General features: G+C 43.4%; 3 protein-coding genes and 2 pseudogenes across 3 annotated transcripts; 4 read left to right on the forward strand and 1 right to left on the reverse strand.

Annotated features, from left to right (window-relative positions):
* Nucleotides 1-2346: 2346 nt before the first annotated feature.
* Nucleotides 2347-4252, forward strand: LOC113562420 (annotated as a pseudogene).
* Nucleotides 4253-9796: 5544 nt separating this feature from the next.
* LOC113562422 lies at nucleotides 9797-10789 on the forward strand. Its single transcript, XM_026971856.1, has 2 exons — nucleotides 9797-10060; nucleotides 10124-10789. The coding sequence occupies exons 1-2, from the start codon at nucleotides 9797-9799 to the stop codon at nucleotides 10787-10789; spliced, it is 930 nt and encodes a 309-aa protein (XP_026827657.1).
* Nucleotides 10790-11838: 1049 nt separating this feature from the next.
* On the forward strand, nucleotides 11839-12462 carry LOC113562423. Its single transcript, XM_026971857.1, has one exon. The coding sequence runs from the start codon at nucleotides 11839-11841 to the stop codon at nucleotides 12460-12462; it is 624 nt and encodes a 207-aa protein (XP_026827658.1).
* Nucleotides 12463-14216: 1754 nt separating this feature from the next.
* Nucleotides 14217-16345, reverse strand: LOC113562424 (annotated as a pseudogene).
* A 4684-nt stretch (nucleotides 16346-21029) lies between these two features.
* On the forward strand, nucleotides 21030-25741 carry LOC113562425. Its single transcript, XM_026971858.1, has 2 exons — nucleotides 21030-21159; nucleotides 24711-25741. Exons 1-2 carry the CDS (start codon nucleotides 21030-21032, stop codon nucleotides 25739-25741), a joined length of 1161 nt encoding a protein of 386 aa, XP_026827659.1.
* Nucleotides 25742-26306: the final 565 nt, after the last annotated feature.

The raw sequence follows: 26306 nt of genomic DNA on the forward strand, positions 1-26306 counted from the left end.
ATAGCGGATGGGCGTTGTCGCGTATATTGAACCTGATCATCAACGTGAACAAGTACAATCCCTTGCACGCGGGATGTTACATCAAGGTATCGGAGGAGATAAAGTCGAAGAAAGCAGTGGTGAACGTGCGAACGATGGACAATGCGTGCTTCGCGTGGTTAGTGGTCGCCGCTCTTTATCCTGCGGAAAGAAACACGGAACGCGAATCTTCGTACCCGCACTACACGACGGTGCTGAATCTCCAGGGCATAGAGTTTCCCATAACGCTGAAGAACATTGTGAAGTTCGAACGTCTGAACGACATCTCCATAAACGTGTATACCATCCAAGAGAAGAAGGATGAGCACGCGAATCTGCTGTACGTGCAAGATGCGCAGGACAACAACGTGGGACATTTCGCGTGCATCAAGAATCTATCGCGCTTAGTGAGTTGCCAGATAAATAAGAAGAATGGGCAAATATACATTTGTGATCGGTAAGTAGCGTTAGTATACCTGTATATAATGAATAAATACGTATGCAATGTCAGGAATTAATAGGTACTTTCTTTTATTCTTGCAGATGTCTACACTACTTCTACACTAATGAGAGATTGGAGGCCCACTCCGTGGATTGCAGCAAGATGAACGAATGCACCATCGTCTTACCCAACGAAGAGGACAAGTGGCTAAGTTTCACCAACTACAACAGGAAGAAACGAATGCCGTTCGTCGTGTACGCCGATCTGGAGTGCATCCTGCAGAAGACGGAGGAGAAGGACGACCCGAAGCTGTATCAGCGTCACCGGGTATTCAGCATCGGGTATTATGTGCGGTGCTCCTAAGACGACTCGCTATCCGAGTACCGATCCCGTCGCGATACCGATTGTATATCGTGGTTCGTCGAAGAATTAAGAAGTTTAGCGTATCGCGTGAAAGCGACTTTGTCGAGAAATGTCTCCATGGTAGAATTAACCCAAGATGAGCGCGAAAAATTCAATAGCGCGACGCAGTATCATATCTGCGAGAAACCGTTCGCGCCGGACGACACGCGGGTTCGTGATCATTGCCACCTGACCGGTCGGTACAGAGGTCCCGCGCACGCGAAATGTAACCTAAATTACAGAGATTCGCATACTATTCCGATAGTGTTCCATAATTTATCCGGCTACGACGCACATTTCAGTGTCAAAAAACTGGCTAGCAATTTCAAGGGCAATGTCGATGTATTGCCTATTAATAAAGAAAAGTATATTTCGTTCACGAAACACGTTTACGGGTTCGATGGCAATAAAACATGGCATAACCACATGCAATTGCGGTTCATTGATTCATTTAAATTCCTAAGCAGCAGTCTCGATAAATTGTCATCTTATTTAAATAACGATAAACTCCGAATCGTACGATCCGAATTTGCAAAATTGTCGGCTGACGACTTTGATTTACTTACGCGAAAGGGCGTGTTCCCTTACGAGTACGTGGATTGCGCCGAAAAATTAGAGGATACTCGCCTACCGCCGCGCGAATTGTTCTATAGTTCTCTGACCGGTGATACGGTATCCGAGAGCGATTACGCGCACGCCGAGAACATCTGGCAGCGGTTCGCCATTTGAACGCTCGGCGAGTACAGCGATTTGTACTTGAAAACGGATGTCTTGTTGTTGACCGACGTATTCGAAAATTTCCGCGATAGCTGCATCAATAGTTACGGTCTTGATCCCACGTATATTACACTCTGCCCGGTTTTACGGGGAACGCGATGCTCAAGCATACGCGTATAAACTTCGAACTTCTTACCGATATCGATATGGTCATGTACATAGAACGCGGTATACGCGGCGACCTGAGCCAATGTTCGAACAGGTACGCGCAAGCCAACAACAAGTACATGCAGTCGTACGACCCATCGAAACCTTCGTCGTATCTCATGTATTACGACGTTAATAACTTGTACGGTTGGGCAATGTGTCAACCACTGCCCTATGCCGAATTTCGATGGGTCGATGACACTTCCAATTTCGACGTGAACGCTATCGCTCCTGATTCATCGAAAGGGTACATTCTCGAAGTCGATCTCGAGTATCCGCAACAGCTGCACGACGCGCACGTCGACCTTCCGTTCTGCCCGACGCGCGATAAGCCGCCGGGTAAACGGCAGGATAAGCTGCTCGCAACTGTGTACGATAAGAAGCGGTACGTCATTCATTATCGCAACTTGCAGCAGTGTACGCGTCACGGTCTTCGCGTCACAAAAATACATCGCGTATTAGAATTCGCGCAATCTCCATGGCTTCGCGATTACATCGAACTAAATACGCGATTTAGAACGGCAGCGAAAACTGACTTTAAGAAAAATTTGTACAAACTAATGAACAACGCGGTATTCGGTAAAACCATGGAGAACGTGCACAATCACGTGGATGTTAAACTATTAACGAAATGGAACGGACCATACGGCGCGGAGGCAATGATCGCGAAACCGAATTTCCACAGTTGCAGCGTCTTTTCGGAAAACCTGGTCGCGATCGAGATGCGTAAGCTCGAGGTGAAGTTCAACAAACCGATCTACGTGGGTATGTGCATCCTCGACGTATCCAAGGTCTGTTTGTACGAATTTCACCACGAGTACATGTTACCCCTTTATCGCGAGAAGTGTAAGGTTACGTACACGGATACCGACAGTTTAATTTATCATATCGAGTGCGAGGACATGTACGAGCAAATGAAACGCGACATTGCACAATTTGGTACAAGCGATTACGCATCCGACAACGTATACGGAATACCGCTCGCGAATAAAAAAGTACCAGGTTTAATGAAAAATGAGAACAACGGCGCGATCATGACGGAATTCGTGGGGCTCAGAGCGAAAATGTACGCTTTGAAAGTAGACGGTAAAAAAGATACGAAGAAAGCGAAAGGTGTTAAGACGAATGTAGTCGCGCGAACGATAGCGTTCGATGATTACATGCAGTGTTTGAAAGACTACATAGAAATGACTCGAGATCAATCGCGTATAACATTGAAGCTGCATAACGTGTACACCGTTCGCGAGACGAAAATCGCTCTGAGTCCGTACGACGATAAGCGCTACGTCGTACCCGATACGACCGATACGTTACCGTGGGGACATTTCCGGATACCGTTGTAAAATATGTAGGATAAGGATAATAAAGAGTTATTGTATTCCATATGTTTTCATATAATGTATCAATATACTGTCATATAGTTATACATTTATATATTTTATACGTTTGTGAAAAATAATAATAAAAGTATTAAACGACATTGTCTTTGTGTATCCACGAATTGTGCGATCCATCGAATCCCAGCCACTTCACGTAGACCTCGTCACCTCTTCTGCGCAGTACTTTCTCCACGAGGTACACGTCCGGATACCTCGCGCGATGCAACTCGTGCTCGTAGAACGCTCCGGCAACCGGTTTGTCGCGATAGTCATCGAGCAGATAGGTCACGGGGTTGGTACGTTGTACTTTGACGATCTTGAATACCTCGGTGGTCCAGTTTGGCACGTAACCCTTCTCGAAGACCGTCTTGTATTTGCTGACGCGTACCGACTCGCCTATTTTGAACCTTGCTGGAGCCGCTATCTTTATCGCGCTGTATACAGTAGCTAAGAGTCTCTCAGCCTCCGCAGGGGTTACGTCGACGGGTCGCATGCCGATCGTTCGATGTTTTTGGGTGTTGTACTCCTTGACGAGCCGCGGTAGCGCGTCGACCCACTTGTAATTTCCGTTGAGCGTAAACATCTGCCACATGGCGTTTTTCAGCGTACGATTGAATCGCTCGACGACCGATGCCTTCAACACCGAATACGTGGAATAATGATTGATGTCGTGTTTCCTCGTGAGTCGTTGCACGTCGGTATTGTAAATTTCCTTCCCCATATCGGTGTGCAAGTTTTTCGGACATCTCTTGCTCTCTCGAATTATCTGGGCGATAGCCGCAGCCGTTTCGCTTCCGCCTTTGCTCTTGAGCGGCACGGCCCATGCGTACTTGCTCAACACATCGATGATGGTGAGTATGTAGTGGTAACCTCTGTTGAAACGCGAGTACGGGCGCATCTCGACTAAGTCTGCCTGCCACAGGTCATCGTATCCCTGAACTATGACGCGTCTTCGTGGAAAATTTCGTCTCGCCGGGGCATGCAGCTCCTCGACGAGTTGCCGCTTCTCGGAACTAACGGCACCCTTCTTACGTCCTTCGGAATTCATGTTTTGACGGGTACAAATCATCGACTGGTCGGCACGTAATATGCGCGAAGATAGTTACATTACGTTACAAAGCCGTTGGTACCTGTTCGATACACGTTCGTACCTGTTCCTGAGCCGTTCGTTAGCTGTTTGATACACGTTCGATAGCCGTTCATACCTGTTTGATACACGTTCGATAGCCGTTCGCTACCTGTTTGATACACGTTCGGTACCTGTTGTTGAGCTGTTGTCGCGGTCGTCCGTTACTACAGGAAGGGGTTCGTACTCCTTCCAGAGTTATTCCAGGGCGATTCGCCGAGGCCGGAGCTCCGCGGGGGAAGGAAGGGGTTTGTATTCCTTCCAGAGTTATTCCAGGACGATTCGCCGAGGCTGGAGCTCTGCGGGGGCGGTATGGGGGGAGGGCGGCGTGGGGGGAGTGGGGGAGGGATGCTCTTCGGGGGGACTGGAGGGCCCTCTCTTTTGCTATCGGACATACTTCGCAGATCGTCTAGCGCGCCCTGATAATCCTTTATGTTCAAATTTGGTGAGAGATATTCCTTCGATGCGAGTGCCGTTGATCGACTGGTTCGTCTTGCTGATACGCGTGTCACTTTATAATGATATCACCCGCGCGATTCTTAAAACGTGCGTTCTCGTTCGGTACACGTTCAAACAAGTTTGTACCTGTTCGTTAGCTGTTTGATACACGTTCGATAACCGTTCGTTAACTGTTCGTTAGCTGTTTGATACACGTTCGTACACGTTCGATAGCTGTTCGATATCTGTTGTTGAGCTGTTCGGTACCTGTTCGATATCTGTTTTTGAGCTGTTCGGTACCTGTTTGGTACCTGTTGGTGAGCTATTCGCGGTCGCCTGTTACTTGTTGCGCGATTCGCTGAGGCTGGAGCTCCGCGGGGGAAGTGGGAGTCTCCGCGGAGGGACTTGAGGGCCCTGTCTTTTGCCTTCTTCAGCCATACTTTTGAGATCCGTGAGCGCCTGTCGAAGATTATTTAGCGTGTCCCGCGGGGGGAGTGGGGGAGGAGTGTTGTATTCGTTGACTACTCTTTGGAAATCTGTGAGCCCCTTTCGAAGATCGTTTAGCGCGCCCTGGTAATCCTTCATGTTCAAATTTTGGTGAGAGAGATATTTCTTCGATGCGAATGACGTTGCTCGACTGGTTCGTCTCGACGATACGCATGTCAATTTATAACGATACCAGTTTCTCGAAGTTCCTCGATGATCGACAGCATCTCGTTGTCGTGAGAGTTGTTTTCGGCCTGACGCGAAGCGTCGAGCAATCGTAGGCGATCCACCAGCTCGTTGGGATCGTCCCAGTGCACGTAGTCGATCACGTTGTCGTTCAGTGTCATGGTACGAGGTAATCCTAGTCCGGATTTCTTTTTCTTCGTGGGTTCAGATGGCAGTAACGGCGCGATTACGTGTTTGTACTTGTACCCCCTGTTACTCTTTACCTGACCCCGCGCGCTGTGGTCGCGTCCATACGCGTTCGTCACAACCAGCATGCTCCTGTACTTTTCCAAATCGTTATCCGTGAACACGTTCTCGTCGGGATATCTCTTGAAAATCAGCTCGTAAAGACCAGGTGTACCTCTGTATCGCACATCGTCGAGAAGTATGTTATCGTCGTGGTCTATCTCGAATCGAAGACTACCGAACTTCATTCCATCGATGTCCAAATAAACTCCGTAAACGGTATCTATGTCTTGGTCACCGCGTATGACAGCCTCAACATACTTTTGACTCAGCGGGCCCAATTGAGCCCGCAACGCCTCCTGACCCTCTGACGTTTGCACCTCTCGTTTAACGGACGTCGCGAACGAATCGTTCGTGATTTCGAAAACGTTCTCGTCCTCGGTTGGAAGATTCATCGGCGGCGGTTGTACGGCTCCGATCGTCGCGCGCGGCGTAGAGGTTATCGTTGGCGAATCCGGTGCATCGCTCGATTCTATTCGCGGCTGTTTCGATTCGTTTGATTCGCGATCCGACGAGTCGTTCGCTCGTTTCCTCTTTACGCTACTCCTTATCACGTTCTTCTTCTCACGCTTCCGGATGAGTGGTACTACGAGCTCTACGTCCGGCTCGCGCTTCGAGGGTACTTTATCCGCCACGCCCGGCTCATCCTTTATCGCACGCGTGCTCGAGTTGTCAACGATTCTTTGCAGTGGCTCGATAATAGGTCCGAGGTGTCTCCGCGCCACGATATTGTTCTCGATCTTACCGGTCTTCAGAGCACGATGTTTCTTGCGGATCGATTCGCTCGTTTTCTCAATCGCCCTCGCGATCTTTTCACGCTCACGAATATCAGTACTCCCAACCATGTTGTCGATCATCGACTAACCGTTCCGCGGTATCGCAAACACGTTAAATCCGTTTCTGTATCGACCGTTAGCGAGCGGGCTGTCCTTGTCTATCACTACGAAACCGTACTTGCGTTGCCAACAACTGCGATACAACGCACAGAAGTCATCGTACGACATGTCGGTATTCACGTGATCGTTGTACACGTGTTTCAAGTTGGTACCATCCTGTTTGAACAGGATCAGCAGGTTCGCGTTGTCGCGTATAAGATGTTTCGGTATTCTCGCGTACGTCTGACAGATATAGAAATAGTCGACGTTCGAGTGTCGCCCCATCGCAAAGTATTCTCTCACCGTATCTTACTTATCGTACGCCACGTCATCAAAGACGAAGATCGAGTTTGGACGCGCATCGTTCGGTGGAATGACGTCACTGTTATTGGAGAATGTAAAGTAACCGATTTCATCTATCGACGACAACAGAGTTTCCAAGTACTGATATTTCGGCTGCTGCAACGATTTCGAGTATACGTACACGTTCTCGAAACGTACACCGTGCGGACTCTCCAGCAGGCTTATCAGAACGTTGGTTTTACTGCGGTAAGCAGTTCGAGGGGCCGCAGATGATCGCGCGTATGGTGGTCGGCAGTACCGGGCCGTGTTTGCGTTTCTCCTCATTGTCCGCCATCAGTCGTAATCTGTCGTTGCAGTTCGTAACCTGTATCGTCAATGGTTGCCGCACAAATCTCATTTTGTCACTTTTAGGTGAAGAAGTGGAGTCACCTATTTATAGGCGCGTGAAACCGCGAATCGCGCAGTATCAAAATGTTTGTCACGCTGACGAGTTCTTCCGATATACTCGATTTGACCGCTGAGCAGTTACAATTTGTGCCAAAGGTAGTTCTGTTGCAAGTGTGCGGGAACTATATCGAACACGTGTGGAACAGGCTCCCGGAACATATAAAGGCGGATTCGGATGTGCAGACTTACTGACGTTGTCGCGAACATTACAATCAACCGTGGCAACAAACGCACATCGACGATCCGGCACCGTTGATCAGGGATTGCCGTGAATGCCAGCGCTCGCGACGAACGGATCAGTGAGAGGTGGAGGTCTGCTGGATCGCGCGCTTCCTTTCGAGCTGCACATTCCCGGCTATCAGTTTTGCGGTCCGGGTACGCGACTCGAGAAACGGTTAGCCAAAGTTGATCCAGGTATAAATCCGTTGGACGCGGCGTGCCGCGAGCACGACATAGCGTATTCGTGGAGGAGGGATCTCACCGAGAGACACGTGGCGGACAGGATATTCGCCCAGAGAGCGCGAGAACGCATTTTCGCGAGGGATTCGACTCTGGGAGAGAGCTGCCTCCACGGCTGTCTGGGCAGCGATGAAGACCAAGACGAAGTTCGGTATGGGTCTGAAAACGAAGGAGACAACGACGACGAAGAAGAAAAGAACGACGAAGAAACGAATACTTCCTGTAGCGAAACGCGGCGGTATATTGCCGATTCTACCGATGCTGGGTGCGCTCGGATCGTTGGCCGCGGGAGCAGCGGGAGTCGCGAAAGCGGTGAACGACAGCAAAGCCATGCAGCATCAACTGCAAGAAATGCAGCGCCACCATCGCGCAATGGAAGGTCGCGGACTGTATTTCGCTCCGTACAAGAACGGCCAGGGACTGTATCTCGCCCGGTACAAACGAGGACAGGGTGCAACGAAGAAAAAAACTCCAAAAAAGCGATAAGGATGCCTACGGGCGTAACCACCAACGTACAATTGGATCAACTGGCAAGACGTATGCGCGTACCGTACTTTAGGGGTGTTTTCATGCGTAACGCGTTACAGATGAGCGGTGTGCGCCGAAACGAGAGCGGTATCGTGAATCTGGACAATGCAACGGGTCCCGGTACTCACTGGGTAGCGTACGCAAAGAGGGGAGACCACGTGATATATTTTGACAGTTTTGGTGATCTCCGGCCGCCGAGGGAACTGGTGCAATATTTCGGACGTAACGCGGTGAGGATTCGGTACACTCGAACGTCCTATCAAACTTACGATCAGCACATCTGCGGACAATCGTGTCTTAGGTTTCTCCGGACGGTCGACGATCAGTATGAATTTAAAGCCTAACGAGGTGTCGTGAATATTCAGTATTCGGTGGGCGGTTTCTCCATCATGTCGCTGACACTCACGCTGACCGGGAGGAGCAGCGTCCTCGCGGTAAACCACTTTCCCGCCATAGATTTGAACGACGGTGATTACGAGCTCGGTCTAATGGACTTTGAGACTTATCACACGATACTGAACGTGAACGCTTCGAATAATAAGTTTTACTTTTCCGACGACGACACGGAGATTACGATTCCCGAAGGATCGTACGAAGTGCGAGACATAATTGAGTTTTTGAAACGTGCAATATCAGAGGAATGGGACGTGGTTGATACCAGCGGCGAATACCCGATAGTGTTCCGCGCTAATCGTAATACGATGAGAAGCGAGATCAAATGCGCCTACAGAATAAATTTCAAAAAACCAAACAACATTGGCTCACTGCTGGGATTCTCATCGCAGCGGATATTGCAACCGGGAGAATGGCACGAATCGGACACGTCGATCAACATTTTCAACGTGAACATTATTCGCGTAGAATGTAACGTGACCGCGGGTGCGCATAGCAACGGCGAGCGCGTGTACACGATACACGAATTTTCGCCGAGCGTGGCATCGGGATATAAGATATCAGAAAGGCCGAGACAGATCATTTACCTGCCAATTATCGTACGGTGCATTACGGATCTGACGATACGCGTTGTCGATCAGACCGGCCGATTGCTCGACTTTCGTGGAGAAGAGATCACCATCCGACTGCACGTGCGACGCCGATAACGACGTGTGTGAGATGCTCGTATTGAGCGGAGCGAAGCAACCGAGCGATAACACAATCTTTACGAGACCGACGGCGTCAACATTCGATAACAGCCGGTCATCCCGTTGCAACAAGAAGAAGAGGCTTACAGCATCGGACGTTGCATATTTGAGATCTTTGGGATTCGCGGTATGGAATATCTAAAATGACCGCGATCTTCAACATCGGGGACGAGCCGATCTTCGACGGTCGCATCGTCAAGATCGAGACTCACACGTACAATCCGTTCGCCAACACGACGTTCGGACACAGCGACGAGATAAGAATACCCATACAGCAACAGGATCTGTACACGCTGTCGCATGAAAGTTTTCTGTACATCGAGGGCAAATTCACGGTGTAGAACAGAGTCGACGGCATGATTCCAAGGCTGGGAAATAACTGCTTGGCGTTCATGTTCGACGAGATTCGCTACGAACTTGACGGCGTGGAGATTGATCGCAACAAAAACGTTGGCATAACTAGCACGCTCAAAAACTATGCGATGTTATCACCCGATAGAGCTCTAATCCTGACCAATGCCGGGTGGGACATTGCGTATCAGCGTGTAGTGGAGGGAGATTTCAACTTTTGCGTGCCTCTCAACATGCTGCTAGGCTTTTGTGAGGATTACAAACACGTGGTGATCAACGCTCGTCACGAGTTGATTCTGATACGATCGCGCAATGACAACAATTGTGTCTAGGTGGATGCGGCAACGCAGCCACGGATCGACATATTCAAGATACAATGGCGAATGCCGCACGTGCTGTTGGATGAAGTCACTAAGCTATCGATGCTGCGCACCTTGGAGAGTGGACGATACCTTAGCATGGGGTTCCGATCGTGGGACCTGTACGAGTATCCACTGCTTCAGAGCACGACCAAGCACTCGTGGGCCGTTAAGACCGCGCCGCAACTTGAGAAGCCGCGATACGTGATCTTCGCGTTGCAGACTGGACGAAAAAATGTACCGAACGAAGACATTACCGTATTCAACGACTGCAAACTAATCAACGTGAAACTGTATCTGAACTCGGAATGTTACCCATACGACGACATGAATTTGGATTTCGACAGAGGCAGATCCGCCATCCTTTACGAGATGTACTCGCGTTTCCGTAATGCGTATTATGGATGTGATTGCGACGAGACGTTCCTGACCACTATCAATTTCCTTATTCGCGGACCTTTCGTAGTTATCGATTGTTCGCGACAGAACGAGTCAGTCAAGAGCGCAACCGTGGACGTGCGATTGGAATTTAATTGCAAGGAGAACGTACTGGATAATACGACGGCCTACTGTCTCATCATACACGATCGCGTGGTCGAATACAGCCCGTTAACCAACGTTGTGCGCAAAATCACCTAAGTGTGGCAACATTGAGAACCTCGTTATATAAAAAAGAAACATCCGCGATACAGTGAGAACGATTATAATCGTCCTCTCGACGCGTTGTAATAACGATGTCCGTACCGACGTTCGTGGATCTGCAAGGTTTTATCATCAGTGGAAACTTCGTCGCGATGGAGTTTACCGTGCTGCGAAATGGATATATTCTATCTCACTGTATCTTTGGACCCTGCGTACCATGGTACGGTCTCACCAAGGCGGAGAGACGCTATGCGTCCTGGCTGATGACGAATCGTCACGGACTACAATGGGACGATGGAACGGTTCCGTACAACAGGGCTAAGGATCTGATTACAGAGGCGGTGGCGGACGAGGCGTCATATACCGTCGTGTACGTTAAGGGACGCGAGAAACACGAATGGCTGCGGAATCTGCTCCTGGATGACGACCTGGACATCTACATCGAAACTATCGATACGCACTACGAAGATATACCATCTTTGAATAAGCTGGACGTTACGCATACTTTGCGTTGTAACAAACATGTAGCCAATTGTGCTTTGCAAAATGTATTCAAACTGTTTAATTGGTGGTTCTACCATATGAAATAAAATGTTTTTTTTATGAAACACAATTCTTCTTATTTCCCCTCTCCCCTCTCCCGTGAGATTTTATCGGTTGTTGCACGGATTCCATACCTTATACGTAAGCAGCTCTGACATCGGCGCTTGAAAAATTTATTCCCCCTCCCCTCTCCTTATAAGTGGTTGAAGCATCGAAACGTTCGTGCAGGTTCGGTATTGCGTCACCCCGTATTCCATACTTTATACGTACGCAGCGCTGACATCGGCGCTTAAAAACGTTTAATCCCCCTTCCCCTCTTCTTATAATTGGTTGAAGAATTGAACGCGTTCGTACGTGCATGTTCAGTATTGAGTCAACCACTGTACGTGCGTGCAAAACCTAACCAGCAGCAGCAGCAGCAATGTACTCCGCTGAGGGAAGCAGCATGAACTATTACGTTCCGCTTCAGGACGCTCCACCGAAGCAATGTACTAGGTACGTTTATGAATCTTCCCCTTTGTCTCATACTTTTGGATTTTTTAACTATTCTTAACTGTTTTTGTGATCTTAGCGTTTTACCCACGCGTCGTGCAGTTCGCATACTGGGCAGGAGATACGCGCTGACGGCTACGGGATATAAGTACCTGGACATCGGCATCAACGTCGGTCCGCCGAGCTACGTCGAGATCGCGATAGGCGATCATCGAGGAAACGAGCTGAGCCTGTCTCTTGAAACGTGGAAGGGACTCTACGAACAACGATGGGACATTCAGGACCGTCTCTGCAAGGATGTTCGCGGCCGTCCTATCACCGTTGGACCGTTGACGGTGCGATTCAGTGCGATGAACGATACCAAACTCGTGTGTCTGGATTCGTCCGACGTACGGTTGATGATGACCGAATCGACGTTTCTTACCATGATTAACCTGGATCACTGCATCGAGCTGACGTACGCTCAGTTGGATCGTGTCGTGGATAAAGTCGAAGCAAAGGTTGCGCAATTTTCGAATATCGCGTCCGCTGAGACGAAGGATGCGTCGAACGCAATACGCGCCAGCGAATTCTTCAACGGAAACCACATTATAGATTGTGAGCTGTTCGCTCTGGTTTTTGATACACCGATGTAAGAGAACATACAATAAAAAAATTCTTTTACATGTATAAGGTGTACTGTTCTTTTTTCCTCACACTCATTCCCCTCACACACACTAGAGTATCCTCTACGTAAAAGATTTGTTTACAGAAACATCCCTTTGACTGGTACCATCGCTCGAAGACCCCACCACGTGACGTCATACCCCGCGTCCAGAGAAACCCCCCTATCAACTATCTCACGCGCGGTAACAGCTTTGCCGTAATTGATAGCAGCCGGGGTATCGGCGCTTGCAATTTTCTTATCGCTTATGTAAAACAATATCATGGTATTCCTAGTAGTCTGTTTACATAAACATCCCTTTGACTGGTACCGGCGCTCGAAGACCCCCCGCGTGACGTCATACCCCCGCGCCCAGAGACCCCCCCTCCCCGCACCCCCCTCGGAGCCCATGAGTTAGAACTCTTCCTTACCATACTACTAATAGCTGAACATTTTTTAAAATCTATGTCAAATTCTTTACATATTTTAATGAAAGCATCATAAATGTCTCCTCCTTTCGTCGTATTGTGTAATGATGCCAAACCTAACATTTCTTCATTAATTGAAAAGTCCTTTTGTACTATTCTAATAAAAATACATAATTGGCTAATGTTACAGATGTCTGTACTCTCGTCCAAACAGAAAGAATAATAAACTGCATTTTCTATTACAGCTTTCAATTTATTACATAAATATTCATTAATATTAGTAATTCTTCTTACAACTGTTTGACGACAAAGGGAAATAGATTCAAATTTTTCAGCTAATAAATTTTAGCCATCTTAATTGCGCATTTTTTTATCAATACGCCGTTAGAAAAACTCTCTTTGCTCTGAGCGATTTCGAGCGATACATCATATGAAGCGTGCATAATTTGTTTTTTTTCTCAATATTAAAATCTTGCATTTTGGAAAAACTTTGGAATTATTTTATTTCATTTTTCAAATCGCTTATTCTTTTTTTACGAGATTCTTCATCATATTTTTGAAATTCCAGCTCATGGAACTTAGTATAATGTCTTTGTACATTATACTTGCGAAATGTTTGTAATCTACTTTTACATACGAGGCACAATAATGAATCATTATCCTTAATGAAAAGATAATCATTTTCCTATGCCAAGTATGGATTTATCTTTTGTCTTTTCAACATTGTGAGAAAAAACGGAAAAGCAAACTTTAAAAAAATTGCAAAATATTTCGCAAATTTTATTGCAAATTACAATACAGCAAAACTGTAAAAACGATAAATAACAGAAAATAATCTGAAGAATAACTAAGTATTGCTTTGTGGTTATCGCTTTGAGATCGCTTTGGCTTGAGACGGCCAGTTGCTGATACAGTGACGGATATGAAATGAATACGGCAGAGCGTACGAGCCTGCAAAAGCCATGTGAAGGGGGCAGAAAGAAAAGACGGCGGCAGTCGCGTTGTCGCTAGAGACGAGACAGTCGCGCGAAGAGGGGGCATATTCTCCTCTTCGCGTGCTCCGTGGGTACCAACGCGGCCAGGCCTGTTGTATATATTTATCCATTTCTTTAACTTGTTCCTAATTTGAGAAAAAAATAAAAACCTAATTTTTACCCCCATTTTTGGAGGAGTGTAACTCCACAGGGAGGAATGTAGGAGTATATGTTTATATGAAAAACTCCCCTTAATTTTCGACAAAGAATCATCTCCTAAACTTTTTCACACTTATTAAGATACACCCTGAATATGAATACATAAATATAACATCATATTAATTTTAAAAAACCTTTAAATATTCGGCAGCATCGAATTCTTCTTTTTTCTCCAAATCATTTATCAAAACTTTTAAACTTGTTATTTTTTTCTTTGCGTGAGTTGTTGTTATGTGCAGCTGCTATTTTTGTTCTTTCATAAATTTTAAACTTAAGAATTGATTCCAAGCTTCATCAGAAAAAATCTTCTCGAGATATATATTCTGTTTTGAAACAAGTCATAAAACGAACCCTTTTTACAGCTTTGTTGTTCGTAAATACATTTTTCCTAAAATTTAATTTTTTTAAATGTATATTTAATGTAATTACATTAAAAATAAGAATATCAAGTATTTATATTAAAATATTTTATAATATTATCTGTATTATATATACGGTTGTTCGCGCTGCGATGAGCCGAGATGCTTGCGCGTCGGAAAGACTTTAGCAAGGACGTACGACCACAAATGAGACAAGATTGCTGACAATGACACTCGATTATATTTACAACTTTACACTTTAGTACAGACTATGCAAAACACGGTATCAAGATCGGGTTGAGCGCTTGATCGCTTTCCGAAAATGAGTCGATAAATTGCGCGCGATTAGCTTCTCTACTAGCTAGCTCGGAGCGCGAGGTTTGGGGTTTTATACCACCCCCCACTGTCGTCGCCTCCTTTGTCTCTGGGCAGCCCTAGACAAAGGTTCCTTGTCTCCGGCGATCAGCTGTTTTGATTCGCAACCAAGCAGCTGATCGACCGGAGCCTACACGTGTCTCCGACCGGGCTACGCTGTTTCTTATGATGTTTGTCTCCGCGACCTCGCCTTTTCTAGCAAGGTAGCGGAGATAAGCAAACAGCCGACTCGCCCGCAACAGCTTTCCAGAATCTTCTGGAAAGTTCCCGTTCCTCGCAATGCCGGGAATTAATCGCGCTTTTCCGCGAACAACGGTACTTCATATATACTTTATTATATTGTAAAAAAGAATTAATTACCTTTTTTTACTGCTTGAGTCATTGCGTATATTACTATTAGTTGGTTCATATGAATAATCTTGCTCATTTAAAGAGTCTTTATCGAGAGAACAATCTTGCTTATTTAAAGAGTCTTTATCGAGAGAACTCACAGGTATCTGTTTTCCACATATCTCAGTCTCTTTATCACAATCTGTATTTTGTTCCCAATTTTTCTCCTTTAATGTATTATTTTCAGGTTTATTAATACTGCTAACTAATACTCTTTCCGTTACAGACTCTGTTGCAACATTCTCTCTTGATAAATAAGATGAATTTAAATTTTTATTTTCAGGAACAGCTTTTGCTCGTAGTTGTTTTCTCCTTCTTAATTTATCAGAATAATTAAATGATTTTTCATCAAAATGATCGCTACATATATATGTAGTTTTGAAGTTTGGAGTTGTTGATAAATTTATAGCATCCATTCATTTCTTTCTTAATAATTCATTTTTGGGAAACCTGTTCATATTGCAAATTATTATTCTTATCATTCATTATCATTGAGAATTATTGTAACCTATTCAATTTTAAGGTTAGAAATAGTAATATGTACTTACATTTGAAAACTACAATTGGAAATAGGAGATGCTTCTATTTTACATATCAAGCATTTTTTTGTCATTTTAGAAAATGATATTACTTAAATATGTTACTTAAATATAAATCTCAATAAAGAAATATAATAATTATCCACACAACACTATAGAAATACCAAGTACAGAGATACACAGTCTTCCTATATCTGCACATGCGCAAAGACAAAAAGGACAAAGGCCTTTATGCAGTGTTCTCTTTCTATTGGTATATCGCTTGTTCAGCTCCCTCGCGCGCTCTATTCGTATATCTCTATGGTTATAGCCGAAAAACGAAAATTTCATCGATTTTCGAGGGTTGATTTCACCCCTTAAACATGTTTCGTTGCCAATAAAAAAACATGGATCGAATATTTTGACCCCCTCTACAAACCCAACCAAGTTTCATTAAAATCGGAAAGGGACATCTGGGATACCTTCCTTGTTGGTACAATAAAATCCGGAATGACCTTTACAGAAAGTTATAAAAGATTTTGCAGGAGCATCACAAATAAAACCTTTAATTGTAAATGGTAAAACTCGTCCTTGAAGTACAAAATCATTATTTTGTATTTCAATAGCTTCTTTTACAAATTCTGAGAGATATTCATTAGCATTAGCAGGTTTTTGGTAACCATGGTAAATACCAATTACAGAAATGTTATTAGGATATTTAAATAAGGAACATAAAATTGGATATATTTGACTATTAGAACTTTTACTAAGAGGTAATCCATCTATATTAACTAGTAAATCAATCGATACTAAGGAAATATCCACCTTAGAAATTAATTTTTCTACTGCAAACTTTAAGCCGAGGTGTACATAAATTCCTGGCTCTACATTTTTGGAAAATGTTTTCCGAGGTGTTGTAAGTAAAGTTCTGAGATCATTAGGTAAATTTGAATGAATAAGTATCGTTTTCAGTAAACTTAATAATTTTCTTAATGACTCATGAGACACATTGAATGTAATCGCCCATTGACTTAAACCATGAAGCAAATTATACAGGCCGACATGGTTTTTGCTGTTTGAATATAAGATATCATTTTCGATGTATTTTTTCACGCTGAACACGAATCCGGCCGCGAAATTGCTCTATGACGTTAGGTTTTTGAGAAAAATGAGGTTAAAAGTGTCAAAAGTGATGTTTTTTTGCCATTTTTATGATTTTTTTCGCTGGTAAAATATATTTTATTTTTTACTTTCGTTTTCGCCATCTTAAAGTGCCAACTTTTATCTTTAAACTCGATTTTTCGAAACTCCGTAGGATTTTTTTCGCCTAGTTAACCACTTCGCTGTCAGACGAACATTTCGTGCCAGAAATGTACTTGGAGAACAAACCTTCAGAACTGAATAATAAAGATTTTAATATGAAGGTTTTTGAGATCGCTGAATCCAAATCTGAAATAATATTTTAAAAAGTCAAAATGGCCGATCCAATATGGCGGACAAAAAGGACCCCGCAGAAAACATATGGAAAATGGCTTTCGGTAAAATTGGCTGAAACTTTGCCAGTTTGTACTTCAAGTAATGCTGATCAAAAGTTACCATTGTCACAAGTCAATCCTATGAGCCGTTTTTATTCTGGAAAGGCTCAAAGTTCGATAATAGTGCCTATGATACTTTCTCGCTTTCAGCGTTATCCAGGATCAACGACGTGGAAGTAGCGAGTATCTGATCCCTTTGTGTGTGTGTGTGTGTGTGTGTGTGGGGGGGTGGGTGGGTGTGGGTGGGTGTGGGTGGGTGGGTGTGTGGGTGTAGGTGGGTGGGTGCGTGCATGATATTTATAACATATGTGTATATGTGTTAATTATTGCGTTTTTATCACATCTATTAATTAATAATCTCAACATTCCGAGGATCTGGAGGTTCTCGATCTGCGGCATCCAATCTGGAGCTCGCACTTTGGGTACATGCGCACACGTTGCCAGCGTCTTGTGGTACCTAGGTTTTGCACGACATTAGGGAAACATCAAATATCCTGATACGTCATTGCTCAACATCACATTGGATGCCGCAGATCGAGAAACTTTAGACACTTTTAACCTCATTTTTCTCAAAAACCTGACGTCATAGAGCAATTTCGCGGCCGGATTCGTGTTCAGCGTGAAAAAATACATCGAAAATGATATTTTATATTCAAACAGCAGACAAAAAGTCTAAAAATGTCGGCCTGTGTTATTTTCTAAACTATTGTTCTCTACCTTAACATCAAAGTTAATACTAGAAATAGTAGGTTGGCTATCGAAATTATTTATAACAGTATTAAAACTATTTTCCATAAAAACATCTGAAAAATCATTAGCAATACAACTTTCATTATCATTTATCTCGTCAGAGCTATCACTATTAGAATTGATTCTGTAAATTTTTGTTGAATTAACAATGGCATCAGAATATATATTAACATTTTCATTCATAAGTTTATAATACGTGTTCGCGAAACGGCGTGCGCGACTATATATATTGAGAATCGAACGTTCTAGATCTACGAAGCCGAGCGTTCCGCGTTCTTTTTTTTCCTTCATTGTTCGTTGTTGTGCTACGCGCAGATGATACTTAGAACTCCGAAATTTAGTGACTCTAACGACTCGTGTTTATGTCGATTGCCTCGCTTCAAACGCGTGATCGGCAATCAGCCAATGAGACGCGACCACACGTTTTGGCAAAAACCGAATTTCTGGCTAACCGTTGCCGATCGCTTGTGGAATCGAGTCAGTCGGGTGCTGTTCTTGCCCTCCGTGCTCAGCTGTTAAATCATAGTAACGAGTCTGTCGCCTGCTACGGCCCGCGCCGTACTCGAATCATCCCGGAGTTATACGCAAAGTACTCCGTATCTCTGTACTCGGCTTCGCGAAACTGCGTATACTGTGCAGTAATCGCGACGAGTATTTCGTTCGCGGTCTGAGTTGGATCCGTCGATCTGATTCCGCAATCTGTGTGCGCATTGTCAGTGCGAATTCGGATGCAACCGTGCATAAGACTAGAACTGTGTCGTTTTTGTACATCGTCCCGTCGGGCGTGCGGTGAATTGATCGAAACCATCGGCAGGACCGGTGTTGGACCGCACGATCACCAGCAGTCAGACAATCGTTACTAAGACCAAGGAAGGACGATCTGTCGGCACTAGCCCAACCAACTCCGAGATCGCGGCGGAATCGCTCGCTTCCCGACGGATCGCGCGAATCGCGCGTGTCCGACGGTCACCATCAACCCGCGTCCCGACGGTCAGCAACAGTTATCGTGAATAAACGTGCATTAATTTGCAATTGGCTAATTTACTTGGTCCACACCCGCCACGATCCCTCTAGCGAATCTTCGGATTTGCGCAACGCCCGTTTCCGAGCTCAGCGCTGGGCTGTACCGGCCTATTTATCTCTGCAACTCCGCCCGTGTGATCGTGTTCACGATCGCGCCGCGGACAATACGTATCTGTGTTCTTATTAATTTTTCTTAAAAAAGTTCATTGTTTGGCACTTAGGCATTCTTGTTTACCTTTGTTATAACACAAAAATATTATAATGCTAGTGTATGCGCAATAGGCAAATCTGAAATTGAAATAACAAAAAATTTTAAGTTATTTAAATTTTAAATAAAAAAAAGATTTTTTAAATCTTTATCAGACAAATAATTACAGGAGTAGGTATATAGGGAGAGTTCTAATCCAGGGGCAATGAGGGAGAGGGGAAGGGGAAGGGGCGTGGCTTGGAGGGGGAGGGGAAGCGGGGGTGAGGGGGAGGGAAGATGGCGCCATCGTCGCTTTCCGCCACCACCGGATGTGGTTTTCCGGTTTCCCCCTCCACCAGAAGTGACGTTACGTTTATTTTTAGATATCCGGCGGATGTGGTTTAACGGTTATTTTTTAATTTCCCCTCTCCCTCCACCGGATGTGGTTTAACGGTTATTTTCGAGTATGACGCAAGTTTGACGACGAAGACGTCATGTTTATTTTTAGATATCCGCTGTGCAACGGTTATCTTTGAGTATGACGCAATTTCGTTTACAATGGCGTCACGGTTAGTTTTTTAGATATACGCTTGTATCCGTACGGATGTGTTCGAACCTGCACGGACATGTTGGAACCTGTTCGGACACGTTCAAGGTCACGCAGTGGCGTAGTTACAGTTATTTTTAAATTTTCCACTGGATGTGTTTTTCCTGTTATTTTTGAGTATGACGCAATTTCGTTTACAATGGCATCACGCTTATTTTTTAGATATACGCTTGTATCTGCACGGACGTGTTCGAACCTGCACGGACATGTTGGAACCTGTTTGGACACGTTCAAGGTCACGCAGTGGCGTAGTGACGTCACGGTTATTTTTAAATTTTTCACCGGATTTGGTTTTCCTGTTACTTTTAAGTATGATGCAATTTCGAAACGATGGTGTCACGGTTATTTTTTAGATATAAGCTTGGACCTGTACGGGCGTGTTCGAACCTGTTCGAACACGTTCACGGTCACGCAGTAGTGTAGTCACGGTTATTTTTAAATTTTCCACCGGATGTAGTTTTCCGGTGCAACGGTTATTTTTGAATTTTCCCATCCTGTTTCTGAATTCCCGCGAGGTTATCGCGACATAGTAAGTGATGTGTATATAAAATGGGGAGCGCAACCGATCGAGCAAATGCAACGATGTTCATGGTGCTGCCGGACGTTAGAGCGATTCTTGGTCTGACGAGTGAGTTGCAGTACGTTCCGAAGATCGTTCTCCTGCAATGATACGGTGACTACGATGGAACGGTTGTGGAACAGGTTACCGGAACACCTGAGATTCGATCCCGAGGTGCGACGGTACCGCAGGTGCGTTGCGCACCACCAGTCCTAGCAGGATATGCACATAGACGGACCGGCGCCGCTGATCAGGGACTGTCCCAAGTGCCGAGCGATCGAGGATTGAAGGTTGCGTGGAGCGGTCTGTGACAAGGGCACGCAGACATAGGTACGTGACCGTTGATCCTGCTGTTCGGACGCGTAAAAATGGAAGAGTGGGGTTTTCACGAGCATATGAACTCTCTTGAAGAAATAATTCAAATCTTTTCCTCTTTCGACCAATCTCTGGCAACTTTAATTTAAAAATATACATAACGTTTCGACCGCGATTCCGGTCCTTATCAAATGTCAAATTTACAACGGTCTTATCCTAAAAACAGTCACAAAAACAATTTACAAATTACCAATACAATAAAAAGTTTGAAAATTTACAATTTAAAAATATACTATAATTGAAATATCATAAAGACAAATATGAAAACCATATCACCAACTTACTGGCTGGACGAGACCATTAACTTGAAAAATGACATCACCCAAGCTCACAGCAGAAATACATCAGTACTCAGCCGAGGCCAGCAAACAAGTGAAGACAATCCTACATGTTAGTCAAAACAATATCATAGATGTCAGGTAGGTTCTCTGTATCTTTCTGCAGATTTATCGACAATTTATGGCGTTTAATGAACACCATTTCCGCGATCAATCTTTTACGTAACTGTGTCTCTTGATGAAGAACATCAACGTTTGACCAATTAAATTCATGACCACAATTCACCCTATGTTTGCTGACCATTGACCAGTTGCTTTCACACTTTCTTACATCAGATATATGCTCTGTTATCCTAGTATTAAGATGCCTTTTTGTCTGGCCGATGTAACAGGCCTCACAGTTCGCACAATTAATTCTGTATACAACGTCGGTTCTGCAGTCATGTGTTAGTCTATCTTTTCCATGTTTGATTACACATTCTAAATTATTATTAACCAAATATGTCACATTCAGTTTGAACCTCTTAAGAATTCGAAAAATGCTTTCACTAAATCCCTTAATGAAAGGAATGTTAACAAAAATTCTACTATTTTTATCATTCTCCTTATTACGAGTTACACTTTGATTGTTACAATTAATCTTTTTATATCTAATATGTTTTAACCTTTTTTTAACGTATCTATTAATGAAGTCCAGTGGATAACAATTGTTAAGCAAGATAGATTTCACTGCTTGTATGTTTGCTTCATGAAACTTGTCATTCGATAGTAGGATTGCCCTGTCAACCAAACTCGTGATAGTATTTATCTTATGTTGTAAAAGGTTGGAAGCAAAATAATTAATATACCGTCCCGAGAACGTTGGTTTTCTATACCAATCCGTAGTCAAACCCTTATTATCACGTAAAACAGTGGTATCTAAAAAATTTATAGAATTCTTATTCTCAATCTCCACAGTAAAACAAAGTCTCGAGTGGTAGTTATTGAATATGTCTAAAACCTGTTGGATTTTGTCAGTGGGTAAAATCATGAAAATGTCGTCAACATACCTACGATATATTTTCATATTAAAGTCTAACAATGCAATGCAGGAAGTCTCCAGATCGTCTAACACCATATCAGCCAAAACAGGGGACAAGGGTGAACCCACAGGGCTGCCAAAAATTTGTAATAAAATTGTCCGTCAAAGACGAAACTGGTTGACTCCAAAATGAAATCTATAGCAAATAAAAATTGACCCAGACTAAGTTTGGTAGCTTTGGAAATTAAATACCATCTTTTCTCTTTAGCTTTTTTCACCAATTCTTTAGGTATATTAGTAAACATTGCAACCACATGAAACGAAACCAAAGATTCAAACGGTTCAACGTGTAAATTATTAATAGTGTTAACAAAAGTCCAACCATTCTCAAATGATCTAGGTTTGTCAATAGAATCACTTAATATTTTTTGGAAATAAGATGCAACACCATACAACGGGCTACCAATTGCCGAAACAATAATCCTCAAAGGATACCCCGGTTTGTTTATACGTGTTAACATCAATAATGTCCAAGTCAAGCCAAGATTTAATCATTTCATTAACTTTGTAAGTAATTTTCTTGGTTGGATTCTTGTCAAGCTTCAAATAAGTAGACTCATCATATAAAATTTTTTTCATTTTTTCCAAATATTCACCCTTATCCATCACAACAGTAATTTGTCCCTTATCTGCCTTGGTCACCATTATATCTTTATTGTCCTTCAAAAAGTTTTTTACATTCCCTAAAAGCTTTAATAAAATAATTGTCGATTGAACTATAATGCATTCTTTTAGTTAAGAATTTATGTATCGAACCAGAAACACGAGACCGAATGTCATTAATAACGTCATCAGGTCACTTAAAGCACTTATTCTCTACATTCTTAATTACGTCAAGTACTAACTTTTCCTTATCATTCTTACTATCGTTGTCATAAGGTATGCCAAACTTTCCACCCAAACATAAAATATTTAAAACGTTGACAGGAATGTCCTTCCCACAACTGTTAACAACCCACTTGCTTTTATCCACATTCAAAAATTGTGATAAATTGCTATCCACTAGATCACATTTATATATCATAAAATTAAACTTCTTAACTAATTTCTTCTTAATAACCAGATTATGCTTCTTGAATCTCTCTTCATTGCGTTTAAGAAACTCAACAACAATATTTCTTGGCATAAAAGACCAAAGATCATGCAAGTTACCATTAACTTTCTTAATGAGAAAGGACCCCGCACAAATTATATGGAAAATGGATCCCAGTCGAATCGGCTGAAAATTTAATATAACGTAGTTCATGATGTCCTGATGAAAAGTATCCATAGACACAAAATCCAAAAATGGACAGTTTCCAAGTTATAGAGCGTCAAACAGCGGAAAAATACAGCGGTTCAATGACTCATGACAGTCGTAACTGTCGACCGTGTATATGGTCATGATAATGTGTGCCTGCCTCTCTCTCTCTCTCTTTCTCTGTCTGTCTGTCTGTCTGTCTCTGTGTGTGTGTCTCTGTGTGTGTGGCTCTGTGTGTGTCTGTGTGTGCCGATTCTTGTGCTGATTCCTCATAATAAAACGTAAAGCACGTACCGTCGGCATTAGTGTTACTTGATGTGCATCACGAGGAGATTGCGCGATCGGATTTTGCACATCGTTTCTTGGCCCTAAAAAGGACCGACTGATTTGCATTTTTGACGTTTGTCTTTACCAGGTGATCAATCCAGTCATAAAACATAAGCGAGTCAGCAGCTCAGTGACATCCCGGTATTCCTTATCCACTATAACGATATCAGTTTCCTGGAACCATCTTATTATTCTCTCAGCATCTCTTATAAATTCATTTTGCAGAATAGCAGCGTCATTATTTCGATTGTCTCGTTTGATGTAGAATGCACTTTTTCACAGTATAAAGCTATTTTGACAGATAGACGCCAAAAGTTTAAGTTCGACAATTTCAGCCAGTATTTTGTTTCTCATTGTTACAAATGTTCCTATTCTAAAAGAGGCGTGTTAACTTCGTGAAATTCTTTTTTATCGAATAGTTGAGGCCTCTTTTCCGCGACGCTGATTGGTTATCTCGATTTGCGTTGTGTGTTATGTTCAGTTTAGATTACCATCGCGCGGCTGTCTTCGCGTGGAGGTTAACAATTTGGTAGAGTGTGATAATTGTGCATATAATAAATAACGTTTTTATTATTCGAAAACATTATTAATACTGAAAAGAGCGCGCGCCTGTGTTGTTAGCAACAAATAAAAATTGATTTACTCTACGCGGCGGTGTCCCATCTGCCGATAGGCCGTTCCACCGGCATAGTCGGCACTTGTCTCTCGCGGCGCTTGGACGGCTGGAGTGAAGATAGCGGCATCGAAGTCTGAACTCTGATAATAACGTTGTTGATATTAATAATCTGACTTAAAATCGTTTAAAATAATATGGCATTCAGAAACCTCTTACGTTGTTACGTTTGTGATAAAAGATTTGCACCTCGGCTAATGACTAGAATAGATGGAAATGAGAATGCCGACAAATGTGAAATAGCTATTTGGAGACGAGACGGTTTTCATAGACCACCCCTCGATGTTACACATCTCACGAGAATATGCAGTAACTGTAATTAATCTATTCGTAACGAAATAGCTGCAATTGAACAAGATCCTACTTGCTTGCAATTGAATGTATTGACGCAAACTAGAAACAGTACTTGTCTGATTTGTAATGCCACTAATGATATACACAGGATCTCAGTCGAATGCAAAGCTAACGTTTTTATTGTAAAAAATATTTACATTCCCGAAAACGTTAAATCATGTAGACGTCATTTAGATGATCGAGGTTTTATTCTCCAACCTTTATTACTTGGTTTGCGTTTCGTTAACAGGCCATACGTAATTAGGGGACCACAACTCCAAATATTCTTGCAAGGACTTTGTAATGTAGAAAGAAATCTGACGAGAATTGACGATGAGAATAGTTTGGATGATGATGAATTTGAATGTTTTTGCCCTATGACGAAAGTACAGTTTAGAGAACTATTTGCTTATTGTGATAGAATACCTTGTCAAGGAGGCTACAGATATGTTAGTAAAAAGGACCTGTTGACGTTTTTATGCAAAATGCGTCAGGGACTTTCTGATGATTTTCTCAAAGTTATGTTCCAATATCCAAGTAGACAAGCAACAAGTATGGCCATTGCTACCGTCAGACAATCTTTAATGCAACGTTTTGTTCCTAGCAATATTGAATTCGACGCAATTACAAGAGAAAATTATATCGAAAGACACGTCACGGAGTTCGCCAACGAACTGTATAATCCAGAACCACATATTCCCCGAGTAATCGCATGCATTGACGGTACTTACAGCTATATTCCAAAATGTAGTAATTTTCGAGCTCTCCGGCAGTCATACTGCGTTCACAAGGGGCGACACTTAGTCAAACCTGTTCTGATAGTTGCACCTGACGGTTACATACTCGACATTCAAGGGCCGTACTTCTCTGATAGTCGGAATAATGACGCTGCTATTCTGCAAAATGAATTTGTAAGAGATGCCGAGAGAATGACAAGATGGTTCCAGGAAACTGATATCGTTATAGTGGATAAGGAATATCGGGATGTCACTCAGCTGCTGACTCGCTTATGTTTTATGACTGGATTGGTCACCTGCTAAAGACAAACGTCAAAACTGCAAATCAATCGGCCCTTTTTAGGACCAAGAAATGATGTGCAAAATCCGATCGCGCAACCTCCTCGTAGTGCACATCGGGTAACGCTGATGCCGACGGTACTTGCTTTACGTTTTATTATGAGGAATCAGCACAAGAATCGGCGCCCGCGCGCACACAGAGAGAGAGAGAGAGAGAGAGAGAGAGAGGCACATAGGCACACATTATCCTGACCGTACACACGGTCTACGGTTACGACTGTCATGAGTCAATGAACCTATTTTTTCGATGTTTGACGCTCTATAACTCGGAAACTGTCCATTTTTGGACTTCGAGTCTATGGACACTTTTCATCAGGACGTTATGAACTACGTTATATTAAATTTTCAGCTAATTCGACTGGGATCCATTTTCCATATAATTTCTGCGGGGTCCTTTATCTTATAGTTAATGTCTCTAATTTCTAACAAGGAAGGTTAGCCAACCCGGAAATTCAGAAAATTCTGAAACTTTGTGTGCATATAGAGTAGTTTATCCGTAACATAAAACTATTTTTTTTCATGCTGAATT

The sequence above is a fragment of the Ooceraea biroi genome, chromosome 8, assembly GCF_003672135.1.
Source record: "Ooceraea biroi isolate clonal line C1 chromosome 8, Obir_v5.4, whole genome shotgun sequence".
Classification (NCBI taxonomy): Eukaryota; Metazoa; Arthropoda; class Insecta; order Hymenoptera; family Formicidae; genus Ooceraea; species Ooceraea biroi.